Source organism: Python bivittatus, unplaced genomic scaffold (assembly GCF_059951505.1).
Source record: "Python bivittatus isolate LINGU-HERP-01145 unplaced genomic scaffold, Pbiv_v1 ctg000580_np1212, whole genome shotgun sequence".
NCBI lineage: Eukaryota > Metazoa > Chordata > Lepidosauria > Squamata > Pythonidae > Python > Python bivittatus.
The window spans coordinates 15,345,331-15,364,750 of NW_028277087.1; the positions used below are offsets into that span (position 1 = coordinate 15,345,331).

The 19,420-nt window shown below is 38.8% G+C and overlaps 1 protein-coding gene across 2 annotated transcripts in view; it reads right to left on the reverse strand.

Moving 5' to 3' along the window:
- Nucleotides 1-3,494: 3,494 nt before the first annotated feature.
- MAP4K5 (mitogen-activated protein kinase kinase kinase kinase 5) overlaps nucleotides 3,495-19,420 on the reverse strand; it is a 90,756-nt gene continuing 74,830 nt past the window's right edge. For both annotated transcript variants that reach the window (XM_088149643.1, XM_088149642.1), the window contains exons 24-33: nucleotides 19,007-19,067; nucleotides 18,607-18,721; nucleotides 14,268-14,326; nucleotides 12,620-12,723; nucleotides 11,916-12,093; nucleotides 9,961-10,029; nucleotides 7,568-7,660; nucleotides 6,536-6,606; nucleotides 5,420-5,475; nucleotides 3,495-3,855 (exon numbers count right to left, since the gene is read on the reverse strand). In XM_088149643.1, coding sequence (XP_088005769.1) covers nucleotides 3,768-3,855; nucleotides 5,420-5,475; nucleotides 6,536-6,606; nucleotides 7,568-7,660; nucleotides 9,961-10,029; nucleotides 11,916-12,093; nucleotides 12,620-12,723; nucleotides 14,268-14,326; nucleotides 18,607-18,721; nucleotides 19,007-19,067 — 894 coding nt within the window. In that variant the 3' untranslated portion in view covers nucleotides 3,495-3,767. The remainder of the gene's footprint in view (nucleotides 3,856-5,419; nucleotides 5,476-6,535; nucleotides 6,607-7,567; nucleotides 7,661-9,960; nucleotides 10,030-11,915; nucleotides 12,094-12,619; nucleotides 12,724-14,267; nucleotides 14,327-18,606; nucleotides 18,722-19,006; nucleotides 19,068-19,420) is intronic.

The window sequence follows — 19,420 nt, forward strand, 5'->3', positions numbered from 1 at the left end:
CGTGGGGTCGTTCAGGGGCCCACGCAGGAATGGGAGAGCTCAGCAGCAGCAGAACGGCTTGCTCCATTTGAAGCCAGCAGTGCCGTGATAGATTTTACCACGGAGTGACGCATTTCCCCCTTTTTCTACTAAAAGGTGCTGAACTTTTTCTCTCTGATATCCAGAGGACGACAAAATATTGTGGGGCACAAAAATCCTTTTGTTTTCGTTCCTTCCATTGCAAACTCGTCTGTCCTAAGCCCAAAAGGACACTCCATTGCCCAGACATGGATCGCAGGTATAATTGCAACCCGAGAAACTTGTGTTCACATGTCTACCTATGGTTAAATTTATTTATTTTCTCTGTCCATTTATTATACCATCCATCAGAGAGATGGGATCCCACAACACAGTTGGCTAAACCAGGATCGAGTAGTCTGTGGCTCGGAGTGTCATACAAACCCAAGGTAAAGAAGGAAAGCAAAATGAAGTGAGGTCAGGATTTTGGATTGATAGCTCCAAAACCTATTTATCAGTAAAGGGCTTTGCCATGGAAGATATGAGACAGTATCATAAAGAGAACCATATTGGCTTTTACCACACACTTACCAAGAAGCAAGCCAATCATGGTTTAACATAGCCTCCTGTGTGAATCTAGCTCATATAGTTTACGAGTCAGTGTGATGTGAACCTATAAACTTGGGTTGAGTAAACCGTGGTACAGCTAACTCTTGCTTGCATTGTGTTAAATCATGGCTTAAGTCAAACTGAACCACCCACACTATGCATGCATAATACAATGTATGAATCCCTGCTAATGACAAGTCTGGGACTTCCAGCAAATTTCATAGATGAACAGGAATCTGAATGTCAGTGGCTGGGTTTTTCCATTTTAAACTTGGTTAAAACAGGAATACGTGGTTTGTGGTTCAGCATTTCACTGAATCACCAGGCCATTATGTTCAGCCATAGTGTGTTTTATTTGGGCACAGCTATGTTCCTTAACACTTACAGGCTTTACCACATTGTGTGAAACCAGCAAATGTCAGCAATCCAGTAGCATCCAAATGCTTTACGGCAGTGTTGTCCAAACTTGGCCACTTTAAGATGAGTGGACTTCAACTCCCAGAATCTGCTTTACAGGGAGGATGATTGACCATTTTATAGGTACTGTTTTGTCCTTTTAAAGCCCTCATCTTGCAGGCTTGAATCTTCTTGTTTCAAATATATCTCCAAAGCCAAGTCTTAATTTTAATATTTCAATTTCGAGGCCGCACAACTCCACAATGACTCTGAGCAGCTGAGATAAATCAGAGGCTAATTTATGAAACTCTTACTAGTACCCATGAGAAGCCATGATATCACATCATAAGATCATTGTGCAAATGATGTAATCTGTGTTACTTTTGTGGTGATGCCATGTCCCCTCCAACCTCTATATGCCCATGGAAGCAATTCATTTTTGTCATGCAAGTATCTGGAGCAACGCAGATGCTTCTGTGAAATTCTGATGGTTCAGGAAGCGTGTATGATTTTATGCTTACAGTCCTAAAGAATACTGAAGATTGAAGGAGATTGACCCGAGCTTAGGAAGTGAGATTCTCAACTAAGCAGAGATTCAAAGAGAAGCCAATACATGCTACCCATCCTGCTATGTTGGATCTCTTGGGCTCTTCCTGAAATGTGAATCCAGAGCATCTTGCACCCAAAATTGAGAACTGTATCTCTGTAGAAAGACATGGACGCACACACCTTTTAATGAGCTGTAGAGACTCCTCTGAGTGAGAGTAATTAGCACTGTCTCCTGCTATTCTAAGGCAATACAGACATGAAACGTGCAGGAGTCTGAGGTATCCTGCATTTGCAAGATGGACGCTGCTTCAAATTGTGAGGGCTCTGCTAGCTGGGAAACAAATTGCACTTCAATCTGTTATATACTGTGATATACACAAAAGGAGTAGCTTTTCCTTAAGAGGAAAAAATGGGAATCTTATCAAATTAACTGTCCTCTAAACTGTCATATACCCATATCCCTTCATTAACAGAAACAGACATACTTTAATTGGGATATTTTAACTGGGAAAACAAAAAGGGAGCAACATGGATGACAGCCTTGAAAAAAGGATAATGGAGAAAATAAGATTTCCCAAGATTTATTAGACAATACTGCTTCTTATATATATATTCATACCATACCACCAAGAAATAAACCTACCATTCAGATGTGCCCAAATAGAAAGAAATCTCTTTCATTTTTGCTAGGCACTGCATTTTCTCCAGCTTCATTCTGGCATAGTATAAATAAAATACGTGTCCATGAACAAATTAAACATTTAAAAATTCCTTGAAACATGCTGGGGCATTATGTTTTAGAAAGGTTTATCCAGTCCAAGGCATTTTGAATCCCTGGTTTGGCACTGTAGCAAGGGAGGGCGATTGCTGCAGGAAAAGGCTGTCACCTTTTCCAATAGGACATAACTCTGTGGAGAGCACAAGTACCCGTCACAAATGGCTGGTCACCACTTAGAGGGACCACAGTCTCTGTCAGCCACTGGTAACCAGTGTGGGATAAACCTCTGTCACATCTCAACAGTTGTGTCAGGAGCATGAATGCTTGAAGACCTGGATAAAGCTTTCATCTCTGTTCCTCAAACACGCTTACGAGAAATGGCACATGGAATGTGGCTTCCTCTCCAGACACACATTCACATACACACAAAGGTATAATTCACTCTGTATCTACTGTATGCTTTTTGCCAACCTTCCAGAGTGTTCCTGATCCTCAATAAAATTCACCTTGCATTTCACACATTTCAGTCAATACCAAATTACCTTTTATGACCAATTCCACAAGCCAAACCCATACAAAATATTCTTGTACAAAACTGCATTTATATAGCGAAAAAGGTTTTGTTTTTTTAATTTTAAAATCCTCTATATATAAACACCTCCCTTGGACAATGCGCTATATCTAAGAAAAGGTCAAGAAGAATGCTATTTTTTTTTTACAATTGTTAAAAAAACCAAAACCACCCACCCACCCACCCACAACCAAAAGCTGCTCTGCAACCTTCATGTGCTAGAAGTTAAGATGCATCACATCACCCTAGCAGCAGATTAATAAATAAGGATTAAATAGTGTATTTTTTACAAATCCACAGAGAATGGCTGCGTTAAAAAATAAAGACACAAACACAACTTCCTGGGAACCTCTGCTGAGGATTCCCTGACACAGGGATATTTTGGCGGCATGAGAGAGAACCCATACAGGCCTCACAGAGGAGAAATTAATTTCTACTGGGTCCTGCCCCACAGGCATCCCCCCTTTCCTTATTTTGCCGTTGACCTCAATTCCCAGTATCAAAAAGTAGGCATTGTCAGAAGATGATGAAATCAGCAGCCCAAGCTATTGAACCTGAGCATGAAGAAATCAGGTCCCAAATCATACGGCACTTTGACTGTATCTGAGGTTTTCCAACATCCATGCTTCTGTAGGCCTAACAAATAGAAGGGACTGATGATCTCACAGCTTTTATTAAGCCAACGACATAACCAACCACATAGTGGCAAGGAAGAGAACAGCTGCTTCCCAGCTGCAAGACACATGCAATGTTTGGCTCTTGATCCTAAAAACAGAGTCTGTTCGGACATCAACCGGGAACGTGAACGCTGAGGAAGAAGAGGAGAGAAAAGGATGCCAGAGCATGACTTGGACAGGGTTTCCATGAAGAGTGGCTTCCTTATGCAACATATTGCTTGGCTCACAGTTCAAGTCGATTTACGGTTGCCTAGTAACTGTTCTCATGGCCTGCCAAAATGTAGAGATTGCTGTGTGCAGTTGGATTATCAGTCGGCCTGCTTTCCAGCACCACCACCCTATGGGGCAAGCACAGAATGGGTAAGTCAGCAGTTGTTGCAGACATCCCGGATGCTGTTCCTTGAATATTTGCTACTGGGTCACTTCTAACCTGCCAATTGCCTTCCCGCCGATCTTGGCACCCATATTTTCTTAGGCAGTCATACAGGCCCAGTAAATATGCAGATATTGTACAGAAATGTTCTTTTAGGAATATGGGTGGCAAATGGCAGCCTCTGAAACTGCAGGACTTTTAGCTTGTGTCATTTCCAGATATTATAAACCTTCAAATACTCTCAGGATAGAATAGATGGAATTGATTACCTACAGGATTCTCTCCGACTCTAAGATTCTTTAAATTAGAAGCTAACATTATGGTCCCTGAGAGTATCAAGAAGTCTAAACACTCCTACATTGCATTTGGAAACTCCCACATTTTGTACATTTATTTCGGTGGGTGGGGTTTTAGCATCTCTATACAAATGCAAAGTCTACAGGGAACAAACAGGAAGAACTAAAAATCTTACTGCAGGAAGGTGAATGTGATTTAATAGACATTAGTGAAATGTGGTTGGATGAAACTCAGGACTAGAATGTAAGGATTCAAGGGTATACGTTATTCAAAAGGAAATGGCCAGAGAGAAGGGGAGGAGAATAGCATTATATGTGAAGGAAGAACATGCATTAATGGAGATCCAGGACTTTAAGCATGAGGGTACTGGATAAGAATACAAGGAAGAGGAAACAACAAAGGTATTATTGTGAAGGGCATGCTATAGATAAGCCAGGCAGAAGATATGGATCATGCCTTTCTGGATCAGATTACAGAACTTTCAGGGAAGAGAGGTACAATAATAATGAGAGACTTCAACTATCTGGATATCTGTTGAAAAACCATCCCAGCCAAAATTGCAAGGTCCCCAAATTTCTCATCAGCCTTGGTGACTCCTTCCCCTTTTAAAAGGTCGAACAAGGGGATAGTGTCTCCTAGGTCTGATCCTAACTAACAAGGAAGAACTGATTGAAAAGGTAAAAATAGTGGAGACCTTGTGAGAAAGTGACCACACTATCTCAGCTTTCACGATATTACAGAAAGGGAGATAGTAGCATAATCATCCATGTACACTTGAATTCAGGAGCACCAATTTCAGTGAACTTAGAAAAGTACTAGATAGAAATAATCAGATCAAAGGTCAAAAGATTTAAATGATCTGAAGAGAAGCCAGAGTGCTTCATGGAAGAATAGCCTCTGGTTCTCAAACTATTTCTACAGCAGGTGCAACCTCCCTCCCTTCTAGCATCGTCTCCTTGGAATGCTGGTGTCAGTCTTGAAGCTTCAGAATATCTGCTGCGTTTGTCAGAGCTTTACCTGAGTGCTGGGATTATGTGAAAGGTTTGTGTGTCAAACAAAAGGCATGCTGCCTTAGACCTGCAATTGCCCAGCCAACACACAAGTGTATAAAGGTGGCAGAAGGCAGTGACAGAAGAACCCCCTTAAGAGGAAGGCAGGGAGATAATAATTCACTAAACATACTCCTTTCCTTTTAAAGGAGAAAAGGCTGCAGGTTGCACTTCTCAGCTCACCTGTCAGAGCCCAGTAAGCGGAATACCCTTGTTTCATCAGAGATCTCCTGGGTAACCTGCAAAATAGCAAAAAAAAGGCAGAGAATGTGAAGAAGTAACTGGCAGAGGAGGCAGCATCTTTGCCCATCTGGTAAAGAACAAAGCCAATTCAGACTGCAAATGAGGACAGACCAACAACTTTTAATAATATACACACACACTGTCATTTTTACATCATGTAGTAAACTCTACCAAAGCATTTCTTTGTCAGCTCAGGAAAGTCATATTTGTTTATACAGGAGAAGAGGGTTTTTTACATATAGTGTTGCAGAAATGGAGCGCAACTGTGTTCAGCAAAAGATCAAAACAGTCTTTTGAGAGTTTCCATTCAATTTGGGAAGCTGCCATTCAACAAGATGGCCCACTAACTAACCTAGCTCACTCCTGGCCAACTTTCAGGCAGAAAAGGGTCTCTCCTCTCTTTTAATGTTTTTTCAAATGGAAGATGACAGGGATTAAATCTGGGACCCACGACAAGAAACAGGGCACTCTACTATGGTCTCACTCAAAATTAATCAAGAAAATTAGCCGATGTTTTTAATCCAATAACACGTTCTACCCAAGTTAAACCACTTTGGGGCAATGCAAACATTTGACATTTAGATAGCATTATGCCAAATATTTATATAATCCTGATGAAAATATTGTATGATAGGTCAGTAATATTATTTCTATGCTCCAAATGGGGAGACTGAAGCCAAAGGAGGACCAGCTGGTTAATGACAAAATGGCTGAGCTATGATTTAAAGGAAGAACTCCCAGCCAGTTCAACAGAATACTAAGTGCAGAGGAAACTGTCTTAAATAAGGTCCATGGAATTCAGTGTTAGGTATTCCGAGTAGCAGCAGGAAGCAGTTCCTTTCTTGCATCACAACAGGACACACTCTGCCTAACTCTTTGGTCCTTCCCAAGTACAGACATCTGCTTCTGAGTCAATAAAACTTCTCAGGTACAGGTTAAAAACCACAAGGATGATTATGTTGTTCAGGATTCCTTTATCGGTGGATGGCACCTTCATAACTGAAGGGTAAGGGGGATAACAAAACAATTACCAATAATATCCCTGCCCAAACTTACTTCATCAGACTTAAAACTTTTGCCTTGCATCCCATGTTTCCAGAAGGCCAACACGCTATCCTGAAGGCACACTGAAAGAAGAGATATCATATAAGACTGAGTGATCAGGAATGTTTGGGGATGAGCTTTCTGAGCAAGGGGAAGCAAGGGCTCCCAAGAGATACCAGTTTGTACACAGACTTCATTGTGTTCCTAGCACACGTGAAGGATCCAAATGAAAGGAAGAAGCATGGAAACAGACCTGCAGAAGGGGTGAATCTTGGGTGATGCTTCCAAAGCCAGAGAGATCAAGCCGTGTCAAACTTCCACTGACGGATGATTAACAGACAGAACAAGCACCCAATTTTCTTGCTGGGGCTCATTTTACATTTGCCCCTGCTTAAAGAACATTTTCAAGCAATGGAGCATAGTAAGTGATATGTCACTGATATCACCTCTTATCTCCCTTCAATCAACAAGAAATTATGATCACAAATGATCACACCTTGAATATCAGAGGGATCCTAAAGGTTAGTCAGAAGGAATATTCCCACTATAAAAACTGCAGCACTAAACCTAAAGACTGGTCCTTGGTCAGGAAGGCACAGGTGTTTGAGGATATAGCAGACTTCCTTCCAATGCTTTCATTTCTTCACCTGTGAATCTGTGGTGATCTGTAACTCTGTTTATCATCTGTCATGGCGATGAGTAATGCAGTCTCTACTGGCATTCTGTCTGCAAAACCTCTGAATAGCATCTACAGACTGCCCCCCCCCATTAAATAACTTTCATTATTTAAAAATTTTGGGAGGCCTGCTAAATCTTACATAACTTCAGCATTTTGGACTGAGATCTTATAAAATTTCAAGTAAGAATGCTGAAATCTCACAAATTTCAGGTAAGAACCCATGATGTATCTGTGTATAAGAGCTGAGAATGACATCACAGAAATCTCATGATATTTTAGCCTTTAAAAGTATTTTCAGTGTAACCCTCCCACATATGACACAGCCACTTCAGGCACAATAAATGATGGGGAAAGCACCTGCTCACCTACAGATTCAATGCAGAAATCAAAACTTAGTTCTGAGGCCAACTTCTTGCTTGACTTCAGTTTACCATGCAAATTCACAATCTTCACAAACCCTTGATTGAAAAACAAAGCAAACAATACAATGAAAGAATCTCAGTTTCAGATAGGTTCCAGGCCTGCCTTCAAAAGCAGAGGGAAAGGAGAAGAACTTTATTTCACTTTCTGTTCTAGAGATCAGTCAGCCTCACTCAGTGCAAGGGCAGCCAAAAGCTGGACATATTTTCCAAGAGGCATGGTTTGAATCTTGCTGACATTTAAAAATATTTAAATTCCCTGTTTTAAGATTGTGTTGAATTCAAAGGAGAATAATTATAGAAATTCTTTAGACTCTTTCACTAACTTAAAAAACAAATACTTTATTTTTCCCGCTAAATACAGTGGTACCTCGGGTCACGAACACTTCTGTTCACGACCAATTCGGGTCACGAACAGCACCGTTCGCAAAATTTTGTTTCCGTTCGCGAACTCTGCATCAGGTGACAAACAGGATCTGTGGCCATTTTCCCTGCCGTGACACATGGTCGTGGCTTCCTGTAGGGAGGGGGACTCTCCCTCCAAACAATAACCGCCTCCCCACCCGCCTTCCTGTCCTCCACGCCTCAAGCAAGGTTAGCGTCCTCTCTCCTCATACTGTACTGTACTGTACTTTGTGTCATATTTTTGTGGTTTAAAAAAAAAATACATATGGTTCAGAACGGATTAACTGTATTTACATTGAACCTTATGGGAAAATTTTATTCGGTTGGCAACCAAAATCGGTTGGCGACCAAATTCGGAGGGGTCAGAATGGATTAACCGTATTTACATTGAACCTTATGGGAAAATTTGATTCGGGTCACGACCAATTCGGGTCGCGACCAGAGTCGCGGAACGAATTAAGTTCGTGACCCGAGGTACCACTGTATTTATAAGGACGTTTTCCATATTGAAGGTAAGCACATCTGTCCACAGATCAATAAACATATCTATCATCTCTCTCTCCTCCCCAGCAACTTTTCTCATTCATCATTATGAAAATACTCAACTTTTCTTGGCCAAGGGCCACACTTGGCTTTTGAGGGCCAGATTGGAGATCCAAGTAAGTTGGAGACTGAAGCAGGGCCAGGAGAAAACTTAAATTTGATTTTGTAATTACAAGTAAATTGCACTGATGAAACAGAGATAATATAATTATTTGCCATGTGTCACATAAAAAACCTTTGGTAGCTGCTTAGTGGGTAGTGGATTATACAGCTCTGCTTTAATTTTGACATAACGATGCTGAATGCACAGATAAGGACGATGGGGAGATCTGTGATTAAGATATCTTCAAGTTAATAGTTTCAGAAGAAGTGGAGTTAATCAGCAGTTCACAGTGTCACAGTCTAATTTGTCCCCTCTCCTTTCCTCATTTGCTATCTATTCATTTTTTTAAAATTATAACAGTTACAGTACTGTGCTACTTTTTGTTGAGGCCTGAAAAGATTTAGCAAATTTTGGAAAATGTTAACTTTTGCTGTAACTTGATGGCTATAGGAGTCAGTCCTGCCTCTCACCACTTGGGGGCATTTTCTGAAGAAATATTTACCATACTGAAAGTGTCAAGCAATACATTTGATGTTCATGACTTTACTAAATCAAACACAAAACATGGGGACTGGGCCTAGTTAGCATCCATTCTGCAGGATGTCAAATGTTGAGAAGTAAATCCTGTACTCATGCAGTACTATAGAGACTGTCAAAGGGCTTAGTGTTTCCAAGGATGTCACAAACACTGCCTCATATTTCTGAGGCTGGAAGGAGGGGGGCTGAGGCTAAAAGAGGAACCTGAATGAGCCCATTTGACAATTTGAGATATTCTGGTTTTGGTTTGCTAACTTACACTGGCCAGAGTGGAGAGACTGGGGTGTTCTATAAAGGCTATAATATAAATAAATACCACATAAATAAATTCAGAAGCCCCATGAGAAATCTATGTGAGGACCTCCCCCGTAGCATGAAGCTCTCCTTCTGTTACATAGGATGGTTTCTAATGCTGGAAGCACTGTAGAAGTGACACATTCAGTTTTTCTTGAGGGTGAGCTTCCCTATATGAACATGCCTTTCAATTAGGATCATTGGAAAGAGGTCTTCTCTGATGCCTCCATTTTCTAAGATCAAACAAAAGACTGAAAGAAAGGCCTTTTCAATGATGACACCAAAATGCCATATGTCTGATATTTACTGTGATATTTTTCAGTACCAGGTAAAACTGAATACAGTCTTAATAACACCTTATCTTCCTTTGGGCTAATTATTCCTCCTAGTTTATATTATGTTGTATGCCCCATCTTCTAAGGTTTTTTTTATACAGGGTATAAATCCCATCACTTACTGTCCAAGCACACAAGAACTGTATCTCTTTCCAGCTGAGTGACATGGATGGCATCAAGTTGTTGACAACCTTTAGGGGAAATGAGCCATTAGTCTGTATCCAAAAACTCAATGCACCAAAAACCCAATACACATCCAGCTTCCCACATCAGAAGCCATTAAAGTTGCTTTGAGATCAAAAAGCAGTAAGAAAAATTAAAGTGATTCAATTTCACAGCATCTTCAGCTCAGATTCTTTTTTAGAGCAGTATTTTAATTTTCTTACCCTTCCTATTGATGTCTAGAACAGGGGTAAGGCAATATAAATTGTCTAAATGTTGCTGGACTGTAATGCCAAGCAGGGAGGGATGATGGGAGTTACAACTTAGCACCACTACCAATGCATAATACTGCAAGCAGGAATCATGCATGTTATGAGTATTTTAGAAGCAACCAATTGTGTATTATGCAGGCAATACATGGCAGGCCAAGAGCACCTGGTCTTGTATTACAAGAGAAGCTTTAAAAAGGATGTTGCAGGTGACCTACTTTGCACTCATTTACTGCAGCTGCAAGGTGAGAAGCAAGGAATTAAAAGGGAAAAAATGGGAAGCAGCAGCATTGTTCTCAAGGAAAGGGCAACTCTTTCAGTTTTCTTAGGTTGTCATTCTGAACACTTGAGATAGCATAATAATGATGCAAAAGCAATCTTTCTGTGACCTTTGAATTCCCCATCACTTCTTTCTCCCATAACAAATGTGCTTTTATTGTCCCAGAAATTTGCCTCCCCATCCTAAACTACAGCCTTGTAGCACATTGTGTAGAACACTGTAGGAGGAGAGCTGCCTATAGTGGCAAAAATCAGGAGACTGGTAGCACCTTTTCTGACTAAGCTTTCATGAGCTGCAGTTCACTTCATTAGATGCATCCTGTAGAACACATGCCTCTATGATGAAGTTTCTTTGATTAGGAATCGTTGCTGTAATCCAACATCTGTCAAAAAACATTGACCCCCTTTTCACTGCAGAGCACTAGAGATTCACCTTAGAAGGAAAGGCTTCTGCAGACGGCAATCAATGTCTGACTTCTGCAGATAGAGTCTATCTTGTGCTACTGAAGGGTTCCAAAAGTAAGTAGATTACATGGTCTTTTGTAGGAGGGGAACAAGGTGGGGCAAATGACATGTATCTTGATGCCATAGCACAAATGACACAATTTACATACTTGCATATATTACAGTACTGTGACATTTGCACAATGATGCCATGTTGCATGTATCATTAATTTTGACATAATCATGACTTGTAACAGATGTCTATGCCAGAGTATCTTATTTTTCAGAACAGTTTGAACAAGCTGACTTCCTGCAATCCTTCACTATTGTTGCGGGTTGAAATCTAGAATACCAGTAAAATGGAAATTCTATGAGTTGAGCAGTTAAATAGTTGACTTCTCCAGCTAAGCACCCTCCAGATGTAGCCTGGGGTGACAGGTTGTAATCCAACATAGCTAATCTATATGCTTCTGCTGTTCTAAATATACACCTGCTAATTAATTGCCAATATATGATTATTGTTTAATGAATAGTGGGTTGTATTGTTTTCATGTTTTATCCTGTTTTTTTACAAAAATTCTATTTTTGTAAAAAAATTCAAAAATCCATTTGGATTTTTGTAAAAAATAGGAAGGTACACTAAGTATGCACAAAGTGTTCTCTCTCTGGGGAAACGGAAAGTTCTGAGGAATTCTAGAATGTTCTAGTCTTCTGCACCATGCTGACCTACACATACTGGGAGTGTCCAACAGTTTTCTGGGAGAAAGGTCTTCTGGAACAGGAAGTCTTTTGCGGTGGTCTGGCCCCAAAACAAATCTAAAATGTTTCCCAAAATATTCCATATCTGGAAACCAAACATTTTGCATACACCTAATACAAACACTAAACAAAATTAAACTGAACAAGGCCAGACAGAGACTCACCTGTACCAATTTCTGTAAACCATGAGGAAGCTGAGTTCAAGTTGATCGTCTCAAACTGTACAACCTGATTTGGTTCAGCCCCCTTGCTGATTGCAACACATACCATAGGGTATTCCTGTTCTGGGATCACCAGCATTTCAAATACTTTCAGTGGGGTTGGCAAAGGGAAATCAAAGTGCTGGAGGATGAAGATAAATAAAAAAGATTTAATTGAAGAACAACTTGTATATTTTAAGATATGCCTTTTTAGAATGTATCCATTCATTCCAACATTAATTATTTCATTTATTTTAGATCTGAAAAGTAACCTACACACTCAATTTAAATCCATATAAAATATTACAACAAATATATACTGTACAGGTATACAAAACCCCAAGCACTTTCAAAACATTTCTCTGAAAATGCTCCTAAATGAGCTTTTATGGATCAGCTTCCCAGGGAAGGATTTTTACTTGTTCCTGTCCCCTGTTTTGTCTCCAAAAACCAAATGGTCAAGTTATCCCTGATATTTTTTGAATGTAAAGATAAAGACCAGCAGTTTAAACTGAGCTCAAAAACTGCCATAGGTCCAAACTCATTTGAAATCTCAAATTACATCAAAATTCTAACAGTGCCAGTACACTTTTGGCAGACCAATTCCTAAAAAAAAAAAATTCAGAGAGACAGAGACAGAGAGAGAGAAGGGATGGGAGGAAGCTTACCTTTATTAACATGAATTTCTGCATTGGTTCATACCACTGAAGCAAAACAATTCCCAGTTGCAAAGCTCCACAGAGGTATTTATGACCTGTATATGGGTTTCTTACTAATGAAGGAAAAAGAAAAGAACTCTGAAGTAAACATAATGGCTCATTTTAATTTGCCAGCTGTTTGAATTCATCTTACAATTTATCACAGATGAATCATTTATCACTAACCTCCTCTGCCTGCATAACCATCCTAGAAGAGCCATGTGGTGTCACATCTCCTCAGGGATACAATTTCTGTCACATTTTTTATTCAATCTACAAGATTCCTCATCTATCACAGTCCTTATGTATTTCATATATTGCACAATCACCACATTCAACATGGCCAATTGTGAAGGATGCTGGGTACTGTAGTTCAGCCATACCTGAAGGGCCACAAATTTCTCATTGGGGCCACAAATGCCTCACTGAAAAATAAATCTAAGCGTACACAGCTAAACTGCCAGACCCCTTTTTCACTTCAATCTTATTAGTGCCATGTACAGTGATGGTGAAATATACACTGAAAGTAAACATTCTGCCACCCAGTGCTGAAGTATTAAGTTCAGCACTCATATTTTTCTGGAAAGCAGGAAAGACACTGTGATGCTGTATTACAGGTTTCAGGTCTGCCTGCAGGACAAGAGGAGAAGTTAAGCAAAATCAGAACAGTCAGCTAGAAACTGGCATTCTCAATTGTGTCAGAATTACAACTCCTATTGTCACAACTGCCATGTTAAATCATGGAGATGAAAACTGTATGTATGTGTTGGACTATAATGGAAAAACTACAGCAAAGTATTTTCAAGGAGCAATACTAAATCAGAAATACCTGAATCTCTAGTTAGGGACCAGTCCACAGGACTCTATCCATTTACAGCCTGTGAGACTGGCCCTCTATTATTTGCAGTGAGCATCAAAACTAAATATTGTCAGCCTGTATTAATTTAAACAGAAGAGCCAACTAACCCTGCTCAAGCAACTATCTGAGTAGACTTGGGCTCTAAAGTGAGTTGGCATTGGTCATACATAACACCAGAACTTGATCAAGGCTTGAAATATATCCTGGTTCCAAATGACAATTTGGTTGAAGGCCTGAGCTGGGTCTAGGATTGCCTTTTAATCTCACTGGGAAGTTGCAAATACTTGAAATATAATATTTAATTTTTCATTGTTAATTCTGAGAGATTAAGCTTGAGAGATTTATACTTGCATTGATTCTCAATCTGCTGTTCTCATCAATTACAGAACTATCCAGATACTCTTCCCCAAAGACAAGGAACTCTCCCTGCAGGACTAGGCAGGAAAACTCAGTTTTGAAAGAGAAGAGCATCTGCCCTATTTTAGCCATGCTTTGACACTGTGACCTCAGAGCAAGTGGTGAGAGAAACCAGGAGCAGGTTTTTTATTCAACCTTCCACACTGCAGTGCCTTTGAGACATACTGGATTATCATTCCCTAGTCAGAACAGGGTGGAATTAAGAGAATTATAGTCCAATATACGTGAAGGTCATTAATTTAAAAAGGGCATTGTAAGTTGTAGGGTGGTTTCAAGCTCTACAGGAGCTGGAAGATTCTTTGCAGACTGAACTGAGGATATCAACTCAAGATGAAGACTCACCTATGCAACATTTGTGGCATCCTTTTGTATCTGGGATCTTTGTTGTTAAGGCAAATTTTCTGAAAAAAACAGAGCCAACTGTTAAGAACAGGTCAGAGGACTCATGGAAAAATAATTTGCAACAGGGTTTTCCTTGAGCCATTTTTTATTTAAACCCCCAGAATATTAAACAGCAACAGGAATGGAGCAACTGTTCTTGATGGCAGTTGCTTGTTTGCAAAATAGAAAATCTATGGGGAAGGACATTGTATCTCTGAGTATCAGTTTTTGGAGACTGCCTTTGTAGCATTTTGTTACATCCAGTTTTCTGATCTTGCAGGATTTTCTTCTAATGTACACTCCTTTCTTTTATTAACAGAATAGGAACATTCATTGTTTTTAATACATATACTTTTATTAAGAATTTTGATTATAATAGTAAAATCTAATACAAACTTAACTTAAAGAAAGAAAAGAGAATAGTGAGAAGTAAAAAGTGCAAGGAAAAAGAAAAAAGAGAAGAAAGAGAAAAGTAAGAATATAATAAAGAGGAGAGAAATATATAAAGAAGTGACCTCCAACCTCATTACAAGTATAAACAAATTTAGTAACTCTTAACCCTCTCTAAAGTTACAAACATTTATCTCTTCATCCCATATCCCATCTCTTATCTATAAACAAATTCATAAAACATATTTTCAGTCCTAGTGTCAGCAGAAAGTCCATAAAGGGTAGCTAGAAGTAACAACATATCTTGTTTTAACCTTGATCAAATAAACCAACTATATATTCCTTCCTTTGATTTCTAACAGTCTTAATCTTTAGTTCATTCAAATATTGTTGTACCATTTGATTTCTCTTCATTTCTTCTTTGTCCCATTGCCCAGAGCTCTTCAACACTTTAATAAGCCTCTTTTGTAAATCCAATAGGAAAAAATTATCCAGGTCAGTCTTTTGGTTTGTCATTTGTATTTCCCTTTTAAATTTTAAAGTCTCAGCCAATTTCTTTTGTGGATCCAGTGAAACATCCTTTTCTAAGTCATTCTCTTGGCCTGTCAGTTGTAAATCCACTTTCAATACCATCTCTATCTTGTTGGATAAAATTTGTTCTACAACTGTCATTTTTTCAATAACATCTTTTGGACACAGTCTATCCACAGAAGCAGACATCAGTACTGACATTGTTGATATTGTGGCTACTATTTTCTAATTCCATTCTTCAAAAGTCTCCTTCGGTATTTTTATTGTCATAATGTTTTGCACCACCTTGCAAGCCTGTATATCTTTCCTCTACCTAAAACCTTTAGTCCCCTCTAGTGTCCAGTTTTTGAAATCATGAAATTGCTTATCTATGTTATGTCTTGTAAAACTAAAACAGGATCTATTTCCCACGAGAAGTTGTTTGTACTTCATAATTAATTCCAAAATCGTACTGTAAAAGTTTCAATAGTCCAATTTTATCTGGACCCTTAATCCATTTATAACTTTCTAAGAACAAAATCTTATTTAGCTTTTTGCTGTTTATTTCAGATTCTTTAAGTTCTTAAGCCTATGATTAAAATTTTCTTTTATTCAGGATTGAAGGCAGACTCACCCAGTGTTTTCAGACTTGTTGCTCCGAAGGTCTCTAATAATTTACAAGTAATTAATGAGCCATTTCCAAAAGCGATTAGAAAGTGAGGTTTACAAACTTAGTGTCCTTTAAAAGTCTCTGTCATGGTTGTGAGCAAGATGGCTAATCCTGTCATCTCCCGGCACTCAAACCTGCAGAAAACTGCTATTCTGTGGTCTCTTCGATAGGAGTAGCTGTTCAGAACACATGTGGGCAATGGCCCATTCTCTCCTTACCAGGAGAGGTTCCAAGGAACCAGTCTACTCAGCAGTTCCTTGGTCTTTGCCGTGGTTGTTGGCTCTGTGAAAAGTTCACTATACCACCCCCGGAAGTTTCAGGAACATTCATTTTTAAATTCAATTGCTTATATATAAAATATACAACAGCAGATCATGGTACACAAAAACTATATGCAATTTTCATAGTTATGCTTCAGAAATATTGAATTCTAAAGAAATAATCTACTCATGTCTGGCATTTCAGAATATCATTCTTTTGCCCTTCCCAGAGATATCTTTAGTCTTCTTTGCTTTCTCAAATTGTCTTTCAATAGATATACAGGGAAAGTTTCTTTAAATATAAAGCTGGTATAAATTCAGTCATAATAAACAGTTCCATCCTTCTTGTATCCATTCAATCTACCTCTACTATAATATTCTTCTTACTGACTTTCACCTAGTGGCAATTTCAATTCTAGCAGTCATCAAGAACATAAAGCCAATTTCCTTTTCCTTTACTTTAACAAAATCCTTTGTGTAGCCCAACAAAGATCTAACAGTTTTAATCACATTCTGTAATATCCTTTAACTGTTTTAATGGCTATTTGCCAAGACATTTAAATTTCAACAATGCTTTACCATCTGTGAATATCATCTACTCTGTTATCTCCCACAGCATCAACACAGTAGAGTCCCATACTTTTTCAAGAACTGTATAATTATTTTCCTAAAGTTATTTGACAACAGAGAGCCAGTGTGGTGTATTGGTTAAGCTGCTAGTCCAGCACTAGATGACTCTGGGCCAGTCACTTCTTCTCAGCCCAACCTATCTTACATGATTGCTGTTGTGGGGGACATATATCTCTGCACAAGGTGCCTGGAACTCTTGGAAATCTTTTCATTTAATTGAGATTTTTGTTCTTATTTTTCCAAGTATTGTATCTTATTTTGTCAAGTATTATATACTTTACACACTTAAGAAAGTATCATGCTAGTGGTGTAAAAGATTATTCATAGGGTGTTATGAAAATTAGGCATCAACTGATTCTAATTTGTCATGACTACCAACTGGCCATGACAATGAGAGTACCAACACAGACGCATAAATGCGTGTGCGCACAGGCACACACAAGACACAGAAGAGGTGCAGGAGGCACAGTGCTTGGTCTGCCTGGAATAGGCATGCAGGCTGAATGCCAGGACCCAGTGTGACACTCCTCAGGAAGAATCCCAGAGGAGCCATAAAAAATTAACAATTGGTTTTCATGAACTGGACTGAATCAGCTAGATAACTTCTAAGAGTTTTTATTCTAAAACTAACAAAGTGTAAAAAAGAAAAAAAAATAGGGAGAGAAGAAGGATAGAAAAAAACTGAGGAAAAAGAAAAAAGGATAAATTCCAGCAATGCATGCTAGAAAATCTTGGTTATTGTTGGAAATGAGGTTTAAAGGAAGAAGCCAAAAAGCACTTTAGAAATTTCTAAAGAAAGAAAGAAAGACAGATAGACAGACAGACAGACAAACAGACAGATATCTGAAGTTATTTTAAAAAGATTCTTATTTGTCCAATGCTCTGTCTACTCTTCATCCCAATATACTGGAAAATCTCCTACTTCTAATTTGCAACTTTTAAAAATCATAAATGCGGTTATATAGCTAGAGCATAGAATTAGAGTGAAAAGGGCTGGATTAAAATCTATGTTCAGCCACAAAGTATACTGGGTGATTTTGGGTCAAACTTTGCAGGATTGCTGTGAGGATAAAATGAATGAACTGGAAAAAAAAATATGTGTGAGGCTGTCTGAGAAAGAGAGAGAGACAGATGTCAAGCTCCATGAAGAAGAGGCCTGATGTAAATGAAACCAATAAAAGTAACTTCTATTTCTGAAATTTACACTCAACTTTCCAGCCCAATATGCTTCAAAACTGCCATAAATAAATTAAAATTACAATAATATTGCCACAAAAGTAGCTTAAGCAACAGAACCAACCACTTTAGAAAGGAAAAAAACCAGAGATGAAACCACAGCCACAGAATGAAACTCAGCTAAGATCTGTAGAAAGACTAAGGCAAATAAAGAGCTTCCCTGATGCCTGAAAGGGATTGGTGAGGACAAGAGGCAACCTTTGGGACAGCAGTGTTCTATTAATAAGGTGCCACTATCATGGCAGTTTCTCTCCTTGGTTGCTATCTGTCTCATTTTCAAAAGTGGGACAAAATTCTTGAAAGAAAATCTTAGCATCTAGCTGCTTTTCATGAATGATGGGGTCTTTGGGGTATCCTAGTCCCAAACCGTAAAATCTGGCCTTGTATTTTTGTTTCCATCTCCTGAAATCATTTATGGAATGTTACACAGATACATATTTCTCTATTTCTAAACCTAGAAGCAGCAAAAACAGTTCTCAATGAATACTCACAAGAAGAGACAACTGGTTATGGAAAATATTGTTCTCATGATCAGCAATAGCAAGCAAGACAGATAAAACCCCAGGGCAAGACAGCAAAAACATGTATCTCAAGATTACCTTACCTTGGTAATATTTTATCAGGAAATCGATGGGTCTGAATATGAGCAGCTATTCCTGTTTTTTTGGCTTGTTCAAACAAAGCTATTAGGTTATGGGAGTAGAGCTGGAATGTTTTCCCTGTAACACAGATAACATTTGATCTATGTCAGACTCTGACATATCAAACCTATAATGCAAAAACCAAATAAAAATAAAAGGAGAAGGAAACTTATAGAGCAGAGAAGATTACCTTCTAAAAGGATAGCCCCCAAGTATCCATAGGTCCAAGCAAATTGTAGAATGAAAGGGGAAAAAATTAAGAGAGATGATTTTCATAAGTTCACCAAAAGTTAAATGCAGCACTCTGAAATTTTCTACCCCCACCTTTTAAACTTTGAGACATTTCTTCAGCAATATACATACCTGAGAGTGACATTAAAGTGTTGTTGATAACATACAGCCACGTGCACCGCCGCGGGAACAGCTAAGAAAAAGGAGCAGAAAACATTCCAGTGGAGAAAGGAGATAGGTACAGGTGGTCCCCAGGTTAAGAACGCCTGGGTTACAGACGACGCATAGTTAAGAACGGAGACTACCGTAGCAAAATTCGAGTTAAATACACAATGATTCAAGTTAAATACACAATGGTTTGAGTTCATTACACAATATTACTTATACAGTATTATACAATAATACTGTTCTGGCTTACATACTAATTGGACTTAAGGACAGACCTTGGGAGTGGAACTCATTCTTAAACTGGGGGCTACCTGTAATTTGATTCTAGAGCTCTGTGAATTCCAGGCAAAACAATGTTTGGGCCAAGCAAAATTTCCC